The sequence below is a fragment of the Ranitomeya variabilis genome, chromosome 2 (genome assembly GCF_051348905.1).
Source record: "Ranitomeya variabilis isolate aRanVar5 chromosome 2, aRanVar5.hap1, whole genome shotgun sequence".
In the NCBI taxonomy this organism is placed as follows: Eukaryota; Metazoa; Chordata; class Amphibia; order Anura; family Dendrobatidae; genus Ranitomeya; species Ranitomeya variabilis.
Genome location: NC_135233.1, coordinates 822,763,655 through 822,778,212, shown reverse-complemented (window position 1 = coordinate 822,778,212; position 14,558 = coordinate 822,763,655). Strand labels below are relative to the sequence as shown.

The window sequence follows — 14,558 nt, the reverse complement described above, 5'->3', positions numbered from 1 at the left end:
CGTGTGATAATATAGACTTTACCACTTATAAAACTGTGTCCTGTAGTTGTCTTGTTCCACGCAAAGAGTCTCCTGAGTTATCCCCTATAATTATTACAGACAGTTTTAAGACGTCTGTTTGACGCTGATCTCTTAGCAAGAAGTCCATGCAAAGACCCACTGTTAAAAAAACACATGTACTGAAGTGGATACAATTTGCCACAGAACACATCAACTAGCCTAAAGAGAAATATAGAAACATTTTATGGACTGATGAAAGTAAAATTGTTCTTCTTGGATCCAAGGGCCACAGACAGTTTGTAAAGATGACCCCCAAACTCTGCATTCAAACCACAGTCCAGGCAGTGGAGCATGGTGGTGCAAGTATTAGGATATGGGCATGTTTATCTTACTATGGTGCCAGAATAATAGAATCATAGAATATTGGAAATTGGAAGGGACTTCAAGGGCCATCGTGTCCAACCCCCTGCTCAATGTATGATTCGCTAAATCATCGCAGACAGATGTCTGTCCAGCCTCTGAAGACTTCCATTGAAGGAGAATACGCCACGTCTCATGGAAGCCTGTTCCACTCATTGATCACCCTCACTGTCAAAAAGTTTTTCCTAATATCTAATCTGTATCTTCTCCTTTTCATTTTCATTCCTCTGCTTCTCGTGTTTCCATTTGAAAATGAGAATAATGATGATGATCAATCTACACTGTGACATCCCTTCAGATATTTGTAGACAGTTATTAAGTCTTCTCTTAGCCATACCGGTCAGATTTACTGCATACTAGGGATCATGGACCAGTTTACATATATTAAAATACTTGAAGAGGTCATGTTGCCTTATGCTGAAGAGGATATGCCTTTGAAATGAGTGTTTCAACAAGACAATGATAAAAACACCAGTAAACAAGCAAAATCTTGTTTCCAGTCCAACAAAATTGAGGTTATAGAGTGGCCAGCCCAATCCCCGTACCTTAACCCGTACACATGTGGGGTGACATTAAAAATGCCGTTTCTGAGGGAAAACCAACAGATTCCAAAAAAATGTGGGATGTAGTATAAGCATCCAGGACTGGAATAACAGTTGTCAGGGGCCAGAAGTTGGTTAACTCTATGCAACATAGATGTGAAGCAGTTCTAAAAAACTGTGGATATAAAACTAAATAATAGGTTAGTGATTCACAAGAATACTAATTCTACAAAAGAGTACATATTGCGAATTTGTAAAGACAAATGCAGACACTGCTATTTTTTAGAACAGCTCAATTTTTATGTCTTTTTCTGTAAAGTAGCTAAAATTATATACATTTCGCTTCATGTTTGGAATTAGAAAAACAGTGTGCAATGTTCCCAATGCATGAAAATAAAAACTAGTATAAAGATTATGTAATTAACTCATGTTTTTGAACACACTGCTATTATTTTGAACACTACTGTACCTGTGCATATATGTCCACATTTACTAAACTCAAATATATTCTTAGTTTTCCTAGCTTTTATTTTTGTGAAGTTTAATGAACAAATTGTATTCTTCATTTGTTTTACTCAAAGAAAATGTTCTCTTGTGTGTTAAACTGTTTGTATGCTACCCCCTTCTAAAGTATGAAAATAGTCATTTTACTTGGAATGAGGACATTTGTTCATATTGTGAATGGCAAATTGTAGTCAATTATGAACTAAAATATTTTCTTTTGCCAAGCCATTAATTTATTTATTTAGTGTGCAAAACAGATTTAATTGTTTTTCTGCCTGTCCTTGTCATACTTAAAGAGAATTTGCAGTAAATGGCTAAGTGGTAAAATCAAAGGTGAGAAGCATTAAAAAAATAATTGGTGCATTAAAGGGAAATGTACTTATTTAAAGGGAACCTGTCACCAGGTTTTTCCCACATATCCTACTGCCACCACCTTTCAACTCTGTTAAATCATTGTAGAATGTTGAATATAAATCTTCAAGCCATGCTGGAAAGCAAAAAAAAACCTTTGATTATATTAACCTATGTGGCCTTCCGGTCCAATGGACATTACTGGTCTAGATTCAGCACCTCCTCTCTTCTTGCAATTGCAGTCCTCCTTCTCTGGTTCATGTGGATGACACATCTTATGTCATCCATACAGTGTTACCTTTTTACCCTCCTGTGCAGGCATAATTATAGCTGGCCTGCTGAGGGCATAGCAAAGTTCTGTTCTGCACATGTGTGAAGAAAAACCAAAGAGTGCTGGCGCATGCACATAGTAGTGCTTTGCTCTGCATTCAGCATAACTTGTGTTTTAATCATCTAAATATCTGCTGCTTCTGGGATTTGGGTCCAGTGGGCGGTCCTATCAGTGACTGACAGTTTAATTTGTATAAGAGTGCATATAATGTGTGTAAAGCTCTGTGAAATTAATGGCACTATATAAGTGAGTAAAATAAATAAGTAAATAAAATAAATATAAAAATAGCTGTCAGTCATTGATAGGACCACCCACTGGACCCAAATCCCAGAAGCAGCAGATATTTAGATGAATAAAACACAAGTTATACTGAATCTTTTCTCACAAAACTAGATGTCAATCTACTCTGCACCCCCTGCTCTATAACATGGTGCCTGCATTTTCATGGTGATTTTAAGCCCAGAAGGTGGTATACATTAGTTTGTGTTACAAGCAAAATTTGACTGAACTTAGATCTTTGTTAGATCCTTTGATGATCAGAATTAGCTTCAGTTGAAACATCTAAATGCTAGATTCATAAAACTGTTCTAAATATACTGTTGAAATTGGTTTTTGACTGCCTTCCCTCTAATTTTAGGTGATTTTACAAAAATAGAAATACTGTCAAAGGAAATGTTTTGAGTTTGGTTAAATTTTTCCTAGCCTTCCTTCATGAAATTATTCTGGGCCAAGTCTCTACCGATCACCCACTCTTTCCAAAATACTTAGAATGGTCTTAGAACCAAGGAATGGTGATAGAAATATGAGATGGAATATAAATATCAGAATTAAGATTTTACTATACATTTTACGTGTCCTGTATACATGTTACAACAGTTGTGGCTGTCTTACTTACAACAGATTTGGTAGAAAAATTAAGCCCCTAATGTATCAGTAACATTTCCTTAGAATAATTTAAAAGACAATTCATAGTTTGCTGTTATGTTTAAATTACTAATTATGATTATATTGTAATGTAAACATATTTTTCTTTACACTTCTACATGTACTGGTGTTTTTTTTCTATTTAGCATCGCGTATCATCATATGAAGAATTTCCACTGTTTTTCATATCTTCATATAAATGGCCTAACTATATCCACAGACCTTTGGATCAAAAAAATTGTGCTGCATCATGGGCATTTTCTACTGCAAGTAATATATAAATTCTTTTATTTCATTCTTTACATTTGTCATTATTGTAAAATCTATATTTACACCCATGAATAAGAAAATCTAGAAAAGAAGTCATAAAATGCATATTTGAAATGGCTAGAAATGTTAGCCAGTGATCACCTTTTTATAATTGATTTTGATAATCTAATCTTAGAGAAATAAAAGGTACAGTAAATGTTCTGATAAAAAAATAGATCCAAGAAGGAAAAGTGGAGGCACAGTAGGTGCATAACTGTAACCTTGGACTCACAATGTTCTCATGCCTCCTACGATATGACTTCTAGACCTAGCAATAGTGATGAGCGAATATACTTGTTACTCGAGATTTCTCGAGCATGCTCGGGGAATCCTCCGAGTATTTTTTAGTGCTCGGAGATTTCGTTTTTCTTGCCGCAGCTGAATGATTTTCATCTGTTAGCCAACATAAGTACATGTGGGGGTTGCCTGGTCGCTAGGGAATCCCCACATGTACTTATGCTGGCTAACAGATGCAAATCATTCAGCTGCGGCAAGAAAAACTAAATCTCCGAGCACTAAAAAATACTCGGAGGACCCCCGAGCATGCTCGAGAAATCTCGAGTAACAAGTATATTCGCTCATTACTACCTAGCAAGTCACCGGGTCTCTATTATGAAAGGCATTTGCATATGTCAAAGTTAATCTTTTTATACTTATTTCAATTTAGTTGAGTCATCTAGACAAGTCCTTCTTAAAATGAAGCTGACGCATGCAACATGCAACATTACATGGAGCCTTTTCAAATGAATAGACAAGTATGTTATACGCAGCATGAGGTCTGGACTTTATGTTGTAACTCTCCATATTGGCTGTCATTTAGATGATTTTCAATAGTCATGAGAGAGCGTACTAAGATAAGGTGATATCCATGCACGCTCGTGTGCTAATAGAATATCTTCAGTATGCTCGAATACTATGTTCGAGTCGCCATGGCTTCATGTCTCGCAACACATGCAGTGATTGCTTACCAAACAGGCAATTCCTACATGTGATGAAAAGAATTGATAGTGCACTTCAGGATGGACCGCTAAACAACAAGCGTGTTGGTAAAATGCAAGAAAACTACCTACTACCACTCATAGATCTGCCCAATTGAATGTGGTGTGCGTGCAATATAGACATACAGTACAAGCAAGCACGGCACTCTAAGGTGTCCAGCACCAGTAGCTCCGATCTAACTCACCAGGTTCCCAGGTTGTAGTAGATGCACAGATGGCTGTCAGGTTTCCTGATGGCCGTACTGTCAGATGGGGATTAGGCAATGGAGTGGGGCTGACCGTAGCCGCAGCAAAGAGGCGTGGCGGTGAGTCGGCATAGAGCCAGAGAACGCCCCGGCCAGTGGCGTCCCTGGATACAGACAGGAAAAAAATGGCCGATGAGAGCGCTCAGCGTGTGATGTCACAAGAGCTACGGAGTGATGCTGGGGCCAAAAGGTATCCGACGCGTTTTGAAGGACCTCAGTCCTTCTTCATCAGGACTGAGCTCCTTCGAAACGCGTCGGATACCTTTTGGCCCCAGCATCACTCCGTAGCTCTTGTGATGTCACATGCTGAGCGCTTTTATCGGCCATTATTTTCTTGTCTGATCCAAGGACGCCACCGACCGTGGCGTTCTCTGGCTCTATGCTGACTCACCACCATGCCACTTCGCTGCGGCTGCGGTCAGCCCCACTCCATTGCCCAATCCCTGCCTGACAATACCGCCATCAGGAAACCTGACAGCCGTCCGTGCATCCAGAGCCCTGTGCATCTACTACACCCCGGGAAACTGGTGAGTTAGATCAGAGCTACTGGTGCGGGACACCTTAGAGTGCCATGCTGGCTTGTACTGTATGTCTATATTGCACGCGCACCACATTCAATTGAGCAGATCTATGAGTGGTAGTAGGTAGTTTTCTTGCATTTTACCAACACACTTGTTGTTTAGCGGTCCATCCTGAAGCGCGGTATCAATTCTTTTCATCACTATTACTTTTGTGTCAGCCTTGGTACCTGGCTGTTTGATTCCAGCTGCTAAGGAGAGTACTCACATAAGGGAGCGCTGGTGTTTTTCTTTTCAATTCCTACATGTATTGAGGCTGTCGAACAGCTGCGAGACATGCAGCCTTGGTGACTCGAACATAGTATCCGAGCAATCCGAAGATGCACTATGAGCACACGAGCGTGCTCGCTCGTCACTAATCTTCAAATTTTAAAAAGTGAAAAATGGCATAGAATATAAGGCTACAGGGCAACATGTCGAATGACAGCAGTTATCCAGCAAAAGTTGTGAGACAAAAATATTTATGCATCTCGTGTACGACTTGCTATCATGCTACTGCTTTAGAGCTCTGATTTTGCTGTAAATATAACAGACAGGTTGCACAAGTCCATGACAAGTGACGTGTATGACTTACAACTAGCGACAGAAGATATAACACATTTGGAAATATTGTCAATTTTGTGTTGCACTATGTTGCAGGTTGCAATGAAGATAAGTCCATCATCCAGTGTTGCAACATCCAATCCTATGTTGCAATGTCTCGTTACAATTTCAGTGTTGCACAACCCATGTCGCCATGTAGATCTAGCCTAAGTCTTAAATGTTACAATTTTAAACCAACATCTATAATACATATTTACTTTAGAGAAATGCACAATTCCAGACAATAAATTGGGATTATACTATAACTTATTAATCTCAAATTACATTCTTGCATTCTCATTCAAGAAATTGTTTGTTTCACTTGACACAAAAAGACAAAAGTCCATCAAGTTCAACCAAGTGATTACAATGATAAAGGGAAAGGAGTTCAACTATAATGCATGATCCACTCCACACCCCAAAAAGTTATTCTTTCCTGGGATCTAATTTTTTTTATCCACTTGACCAAACAGTTAGAGAAGGACCTTACACGTTTACATATTTTTAATGTTATTTTCTTCTTAAAAAAAAACATCTAAGCCCTGTTTGGAAACCACCAACTGTTCCCACTATGAGCAGCTCTTGAAATTTACTCCTCCATGGATTAGTAGCTCTTAGAGTAAAGAAGACTTGTCTACTCTGGAGAGTGAACATTTGTTTCTGTAGATAAAGGCAGTGCCTTCTCATTTATACATGTAACACATTTTGGCCATTCATTTTGTAAAGTTCTTTTATGTACTTGTGCAAATTAATAATGTCCCTCTCAAGACTAAGGAAATGATTATTTTTTTAATCTTTCCTCATAACCAGGATTCTAGATTCTAACAAATGTTTAAATATGATGTATTCTACATATTACTTAGCATTGGTACCTTCTAAAAGATTTTATATAAAAATGATATTTGTATTGTTTTGATGTACCATGTCTTAATTTCAGGTGTTGCGGCTGATCGCGTAGCAATACACTCTCAAGGTCGCTACACTTCAAATCTGTCTCCTCAGGATTTAATCTCTTGTAACGTTCACAATCAATACGGCTGTAGAGGAGGACATATAGATAGTGCCTGGTGGTTCCTGAGAAAACGTGGGTAAATATTAGGGAGATTTTGACATATAGCAATGAGTTTTGTCATGTTGGCTTGAAAATCAGAAAAAATCTGAAAAATAATTATATTTACTGTGTGGCACATCAATACTTACAAACAGGTTACTGTCAATCTCTGACAGTGGCACTTAACTCGTGCTTTCTGGAAGAACATTGCTAATCCCGCCCATCGGTGACCCTGTCACATAATGGCAGGTCCCCGATGGGTCAGCATAACAACCAGAGGTCCGCAGCAGACCACTATGGTTGTCATTGCCAGATTGCTATGAGTGCCACCCCGTGGTCGGCTCTCATAGCAAGTGAGCATTTCTGCTACACAAAGGCGATCAGATAATTGCCTGTGTGTAGCAGAGCAGACCAAAGTACTGCAGCTTCTAGTCTCCCATGGAGACTATTGAAGCATGCATCAAGTAAAAACAAAATGTTTTTGAAAATGTAAACAAATAAATAAAATATAAAAGTACAAATCACCCCCCTTTCACCCTATTCAAAATAATTGTATCGCCAAATTCAGAGTCGCCCAATCTATCAATATAAAAAAAATTAACCCAATTGCTAAATGGCATAAAGAGAAAAAAATCAAAACGCCAGAATTAGTTTTTTTTGGTCACCGCTACATTGCAATAAAATGCAATAACAGGTGATCAAAAGATCATATCTAGACCAAAATGGTATCAATAAAAAAGCCAGCTTGGCACGCAAAAAATAAGCCCTCACGTGACCCGAGATCCTGAAAAATGAAGACGCTATGGGTCTTGGAAAATGGCACCCTTTTTTAACAAACTTTAGATTTTTTTTACCGCTTAAATAATAAAGAACTTATACATGCTTGGTGTCTATGAAAACATAATAACCTGGAGAATCATATTGGCAGGTCAGTTTTATAATTTAGTGAACATGGTAAAACAAAGAAGAAAAAACAACTGTGTAATTGAACTTTTTTTGCAATATCACCGCATTTGAAATTCTTTTTCCTGTTTTCCAGTACATGATATGTTAAAACAGATAGTGTGGTTCACAAGTATAACTTGTCTTGCAAAAAACAAGCCCTTACATGTCCATTTCGACCAAATAGTAAAAAAGTTATGGCTCTGGGTAAAAGGGAGCAAAAAACAGAAATTCAAAAAAATGAAATACCCCTGGTCGCGAAGTGGTTAAAATGGAGATTCTACGGGTATCGGAAAATGGCACAATTTTTTTTAACAAACTTTGGATTTTTTTTTCACCGCTTAGATAAAAAAGAACCTAGAAATGTTTGTTGTCTATGAAATGACCTTGATAATCATAATGACAGGTCAGTTGTAGCATTTAGTGAACATGGTATGAAAGCAAAACAAAAAACAATTGTGGAATTGCATTATTTTTGCAGTTTCACCACACTTGGATTTTTTTTTCCATTTTCCAGTACATGATATGCTAATACCAATGATTTTGTTCAAAAGTACAACTCGTTCCGCAAAAAACTAGCCCTCACATGGCCATATTGACCTTAAAATAAATAAAGTTATGGCTCTGAGAAGAAGGGGAGCAAAAAACAGAAATTCAAAAACTGAAATACCCCTGGTCGTTAAGTGGTTAATATTGCTGGTGTCTGGTGTTTGTATTATCCCCTAATAATCCTCTGGGACACTGGCTGGCTTTACATTTGCCTTATACTATATTTAACCATTTAGCACCCATACTGATTTGTCACAATATACTAACCCATCTAGCTTCATGATTCATATGGTCTTCTATGTACTCTTGGTTACTCTAATAATAGACCCTCTGATAGTTATACAGTATTGCAGTACTGAGCACTGAGAATAGTTATAAGTACTTTGTGCCTAAAATATGAATCACAATACTGTAATGACTAGTGTTGAGCATTCCGATACTGCAAATATCGGGTTTCGGCCGATATTTGCTGTATCGGAATTCCGATACCGAGTTCCGATATTTTTGCGATATCGGAAATCGGAATCGGAAGTGTGCGGTGCGTATGGTTCCCAGGGTCTGGAGGAGAGGAGACTCTCCTTCAGGCCCTGGGATCCATATTCATGTAAAAAATAAATAATAAAAATAAAAAATATTGATATACTCACCCCTCTGGCGGACCCTGGCTCTTAGCGGTGCCTCCGTTCCTAAGAATGCAGGGAGTGAAGGACCTTCGATGACGTCGCGGCTTGTGATTGGTCGCGTGAGCGGTCACATGAGCGGTCTCGTGACCAATCACAAGCCGCGACGACATCGATGGTCCTTCACTCTGCATTCTTAGGAACGGAGGCAGACGCTTGGACTGGTGAGAACCGGGGCCGTCGGAGGGGTGAGTATATCAATATTTTTTATTTGTATTCTTTATTTTATACATGAATATGGATCCAAGGGCCTGAAAGAGAGTTTCCTCTCCTTCAGACCCTGGGAACCATTCCGATATTTTGTGTCCCATTGATATGCATTGGTATCGGGTATCGGTATCGGCGATATCCGATATTTTTTGGATATCGGCCGATCCAATCCGATACCGATACCTTTGCATATCGGAAGGTATCGCTCAACACTAGTAATGACTATGAAGAAAATGACTATGACAATGAATGCCGAGCAATGCATTGGTAATAATAGGTTACAGCTAGCAATGGCAGCCTGCGGTTTACAAAAGACTTGTCACCACACTCTTGGTACTTCAGGCTTGGCTTCATAGAAGATCATTAATTTCACCATATTAATTAAATTGTTTTTTCTGGTTGTGATTGTAAAAATAAATAAAAATAAACAAACGTTTGCTATTGCGACATCAATAAAAGTCCATTCTACCAAAATATGCAATGATTTAACTTAGAGTTCGTGCTGAAGTTACTGCTGCCTCAGGGTATGTGCACATGTCAGGATTTCTTCAGGATTTTTTGTGTTTTTTTGCGGCTTTCCCCAATAAAAACGCTATAATACCGCATAAAAAACGCATTTCTGCAAATGTTGCATTTTTTTCCGCGAAAAAAATGCATTCCGGAAAAAGAAGCAACATGTTCATTATTTTTGTGGATTTTTTGCGGATTTCCCATGAAATTGGAGTGTCAGGAAAAAAACGCAAAAAATCCACAAAAAATCCGCAAAAAAAACGCACGAAAACGCGCAAAAAACTAAAAAAAAAAATGCATGCGGATTTCAGGCAGAAATGTCCGGATTTTGTCAGGAAAATTTCTGCAAGAAATCCTGATGTGTGCACATCAGAGCGGCCTATATAACGATAAACACAAGTTTTCCTGCAGATGGACATAATCTTTTCTGCTTAGAAAAGTGTTGCTGGAGTCGTAAGTAGTGTTGAGCATTCCGATACTGCAAGTATCAGGTATCGGCCGATATTTGCTGTATCGGAATTCCGATACCGAGTTCCGATACCGAGTTCCGATATTTTTGCGATATCGGAAATCGGAATCGGAAGTGTGCGGTGCATATGGTTCCCAGGGTCTGGAGGAGAGGAGACTCTCCTTCAGGCCCTGGGATCCATATTCATGTAAAAATAAATAATAAAAATAAAAAATATTGATATACTCAGCCCTCCGGCGGCCCCTGGACCTAGCGGTGTTAACCGGCAGCATCCGTTCCTAAGAATGAGTGAGTGTAGGGCCTGCGATGACGTCTCGGCTTGTGATTGGTCGCGTGAGCAGTCACATGAGCGGTCACACGACCAATCACAAGCCGCGATGTCATCGAAGGTCCTTCACTCTGCATTTGTCGTAGCTGTTTTCGTTCTGACCCAATTGTCAGCTGACAGATCACCAGTGAGGCCTAATTGTGGAATTACGCCCTTAATTGACAAGCGCTTGGAGACAAAAGACACCTCACACATATCCTGTGAGCAAGTCACTTTTATCTGATATATTAAAAGCCAAAGCAATGTTTTATACCATTTACACAAAATGTATTTCAATGTAACTCATGTAGCCCCCACCATCACCCAGGGTCATACTGACCTTTATTCCTCACAACGTACCAAAAATATGTTGTGACTGACTATTGAGAACATACATGATAAGAAGTGTAGTCTCCTTGAAGGGGAGACCATCAGACTACTGCGTTAACAGATTCTAGTAATTAAAGGCAAGAGGCACTTAAAGGCAAACTATTAACCCTTCTATAACAATTTTCCCCTTTTGTAAATGGTATAACCTTTGCTACGGGGTCAGCTGATGTCCACAAAGGAGCTACTGTCTCATGGGTCTAGTACCCACAAGGGGGCTTTCTACCTGCTTCGCCCATCCACCCTCAGTGTGGACACTCAACTCCCCCATCAGCAGTGGCCGTACGGGGCCTATGATATACTACAGAAGGTTCAGCCTTAGGTAATACATATATTAGCGCTTTTATGGCTACATAAAACAATAAGCAAAGCAATAAAATTTGCATACAAGTCTGTCAAGTCAAGTCAAAAATAATCCCTCCCTCTAGGCCGCTAAGCCAATCGGCTGGATTTAAAAAGGAGTCTCTATATTGTATTAGTCTTATTAATAACTTTAAGGAACCAAGAAAATCTGAGTCCAAGTCTCATTGGGTATGCTGTGTGGTGTTAATACCTTCCTTGGCTCCAGAGGTAAAGGCTAAGTACAGCATAGCCCTTACAAATACTGGGCTGTGTACACAGATCCAACAGTCCAGTAGTTTTTGTCCTTCCGCGTCGTTTGTAAGGAAAGCAAGATGCTGAATAAGTTTGATGTCCTTGTCAACACTTAAAAGTTTATCCAGTGTCTCTGTAAGGTGCAGACATCCTACCACTGCCAGCAAGGTGATTAGAGCAACAGTCTTTCTGCTAGTGAAAAGAACTTTTTGCAGTGACTGGCATGGATCCAGGTGGGCGTTCCCTCAAGTGAATGTGGTCAGCTGGACTTTACAACGGGCCGTCAAACCGTGGATATAGGCTCCTTCTCACGTGTCTGTGTATGACCACCCAATCACCTGGATTCAGCAGATGTGCGTCTGCACTGGCATTAAGATCTGGAATGGACGAAAACACATGTTTATGCACCATATTAAGTCTGTTCTGCAAGGCCTGGACATGGGCTGTCATAGCACCGTGTTGCATTTGTAGCACCTGGGGGAAGTACAGACCAGTCTCTGGCAAACTACTAAACAGGACTTCAAAAGGGGACAAGCCTGTCTTTCTATTTGGAGTGTGTCTGACTCATAAGAGTGCAAGAAACAAGCACTCTACCCCACTCTTTTCTGCGACTGCCATGGCCTTTGAATTTTCAATTTAAGTGTCGCATTTAGTCTTTCCACTTTCCCACTACTTTGTGGTCTATATGGTGCATGATATGCTTGCTGTACTCCCAGGGCCTGCATGACTTCCCTCATTATTTCTCCCGTGAAGTGTGTGTCCCTATCGCTCTCTATGGTTTCTGGGACACCATACCTGCAGATCAGTTCTTTCATCAGTTTGTCTGCAGTCACTTTAGCATTTGCACATTTTTACCAGATAGGCTTCCAGCCAACCAGAGAAGAGATCTACACATACTAGGACATTTTTCACACACTCCTACCTTGGGTAGCTGTATGTAGTCAGTCTGCAGTCTCTGAAACGGGTAGAGAGGCCTGGGTGTCGCTTTCTTAGGGATTTTTACTGTTTTACCAGGGTTGTGCTGTGCACAGATGAGGCATGACCGTATGAGCTTTGCTGCTGCGTAACTGAAACCAGGAGCGATCCGGAAGGCATCTACCATGGACACATGTGACATTTTGAGGTGTGAGTGGGGCCAGGTGTTGCTTGCGCCATTATTAGGAACAGGGACTTTGGTATATACAATTTATCCTTATTCTCCCAAAGCTCCTTTTGAGTTCAGCTCAGCTCCCATTCTCCCCCGTGTTCCTTCTCTGTTTGGGCAGCTGGAGGGATTTCAGGACATCTAGGCTCAGTGTGGCTGGAATACGCTGACTCTCCGCCACCGTCCACTGCTCCCTAAGCCACCTTGCTGCTACTTTAGCAGCCTCGTCCGCCCTTCTGTTGCCCTCTACCTCCACAGAGTCACCGTCCGTGTGTGCTGTTACCTTGACGATGCCAACCTGGACTGGTAACGTCAATGCCTCCACTAATTGTTTCACCAGCTCTGCATTTTTAATGGGCTTACCGGCTTATGTAAGAAACGTTCTGCTTCTCCAGACAGGGTGATAATCATGGGATATTCCCCATGCACAATTCGAATCTTGTGCAAATATTAGCGACTTTACCTGGAGCAGCTCTACACGCCTCAGTGAGTGCCTTCAACTCTGCCTCCTGCACTGACATGTGAGGAGGGAGTGGTTCAACTCGGATTACCTCATGTGAGGATACTACTGCATGTCCAGTGTAGAATCGCCCATCCTGGGGGTATCTGGAGCCATCTACAAAAATAAAAACTTCAAAATATGCATTAGGAACAGGTTTTTCATGAACATATGTAAAACATACTGTCTCCTGACTCATCAGTTCCTATGCAGTCATGTTTGTGCGTCAACGTACCAATGTACTTTTTTTTTTTTCTAATGCTGTCACCAATTCCCCCTTTTCTGAATCCACAGGCAGATGAGTGTCTGGATTCAGAACATTATGTCTTTTGAGGGTGACGTATTCAGGAATTAGTATTAGAGCACATTCGAGTCTGATCTGTCTATCCATAGACAGGTGTTTTGGTTGTACTTGTATGAGTATGGCATTAATGTCATGTGGGGAACAAATTGTCAAAAGAAAAAGTCAGTGTGAGCTCACATGCCTCAATTGCTTCTTGAGTGAGATTGTAGGGGTCTGATGACAACCTGTCATAGAGTGGTTGCATCATTTGTGAAGCAGACCTTATCCAAGGCCTACAGTAGGTCACCAAACCTAGGAAAATGCGTAGATGCTGGTGTGACCTGGGTAAAGGGAGATTTTGTATTGCCTGTTTTCTGTCTTCAGTCAGGTGTCTTGTACCTTCAGCAATACAATGTCCTAAAAATGTCACCTTTTGTTTGCACTACTGTAATTTGTCACGTGAGACCTTGCAACCCTTCTCTGCCAAAAAACACAGCAAGGAAACTGTAGCTTCCTTGCAGGACGTCTGGTCCGGGTAGCAGAGCAAGAGGTCATCCACATACTGCAATAGTACAGTCTGTGGATGAGGTGGTTGCCACTGCTCAAGAATCCCTGCCATCGCTGTTGAATAGATGGTTGGGGAGTTCTTTCCCCCTTTTGGGAGGACCGTCCAACAGTATTGTTTACCTTCGCGAGTAAAAGAGAAAAGATGCCGTCAGTCAGGGTGCAGGGGTACAGAAAAGAATGCATTTTGCCAAATTAATGACTGTGAAACATTTTGTGACCGTATGGTGTGTGTATTAGGGACAATTGAGATCACACTCACTGTAACATCATTAATGGCCTGTAAGTCCTGAACTATTCTGTGTCAGGGGAACCCTTGGGTCCTTTTTTCCTTAGTTGGATACAAAGGGGTGTTGCAGGGGGAAGATCTTTGCACCAGAACCCCTGCCTTAACATACTCTTTAATATCCCTGCTCAGGGCCATTGATTTGACTAGACTTAAGGGGTATTTCTTTAACCAAAGAGGAGTGGTTCCTTCTTTTAATTTAATCATGACAAGGGGAATGGGCAGCCGACCCACATCAGATTTTCCCCTTGCCCAAACAGTGTCTGGTACCTGACTCTTTTCCCTGTCCTCAGATATTC

General features: G+C 40.5%; 1 protein-coding gene across 2 annotated transcripts in view; it reads left to right on the top strand.

Moving 5' to 3' along the window:
• Positions 1-14,558, top strand: part of TINAG (tubulointerstitial nephritis antigen) — a 284,737-nt gene that overhangs the window by 118,308 nt on the left and 151,871 nt on the right. For both annotated transcript variants that reach the window (XM_077290017.1, XM_077290016.1), the window contains exons 5-6: positions 3,219-3,342; positions 6,722-6,872. In XM_077290017.1, the coding sequence (XP_077146132.1) occupies positions 3,219-3,342; positions 6,722-6,872 (275 nt within the window). The remainder of the gene's footprint in view (positions 1-3,218; positions 3,343-6,721; positions 6,873-14,558) is intronic.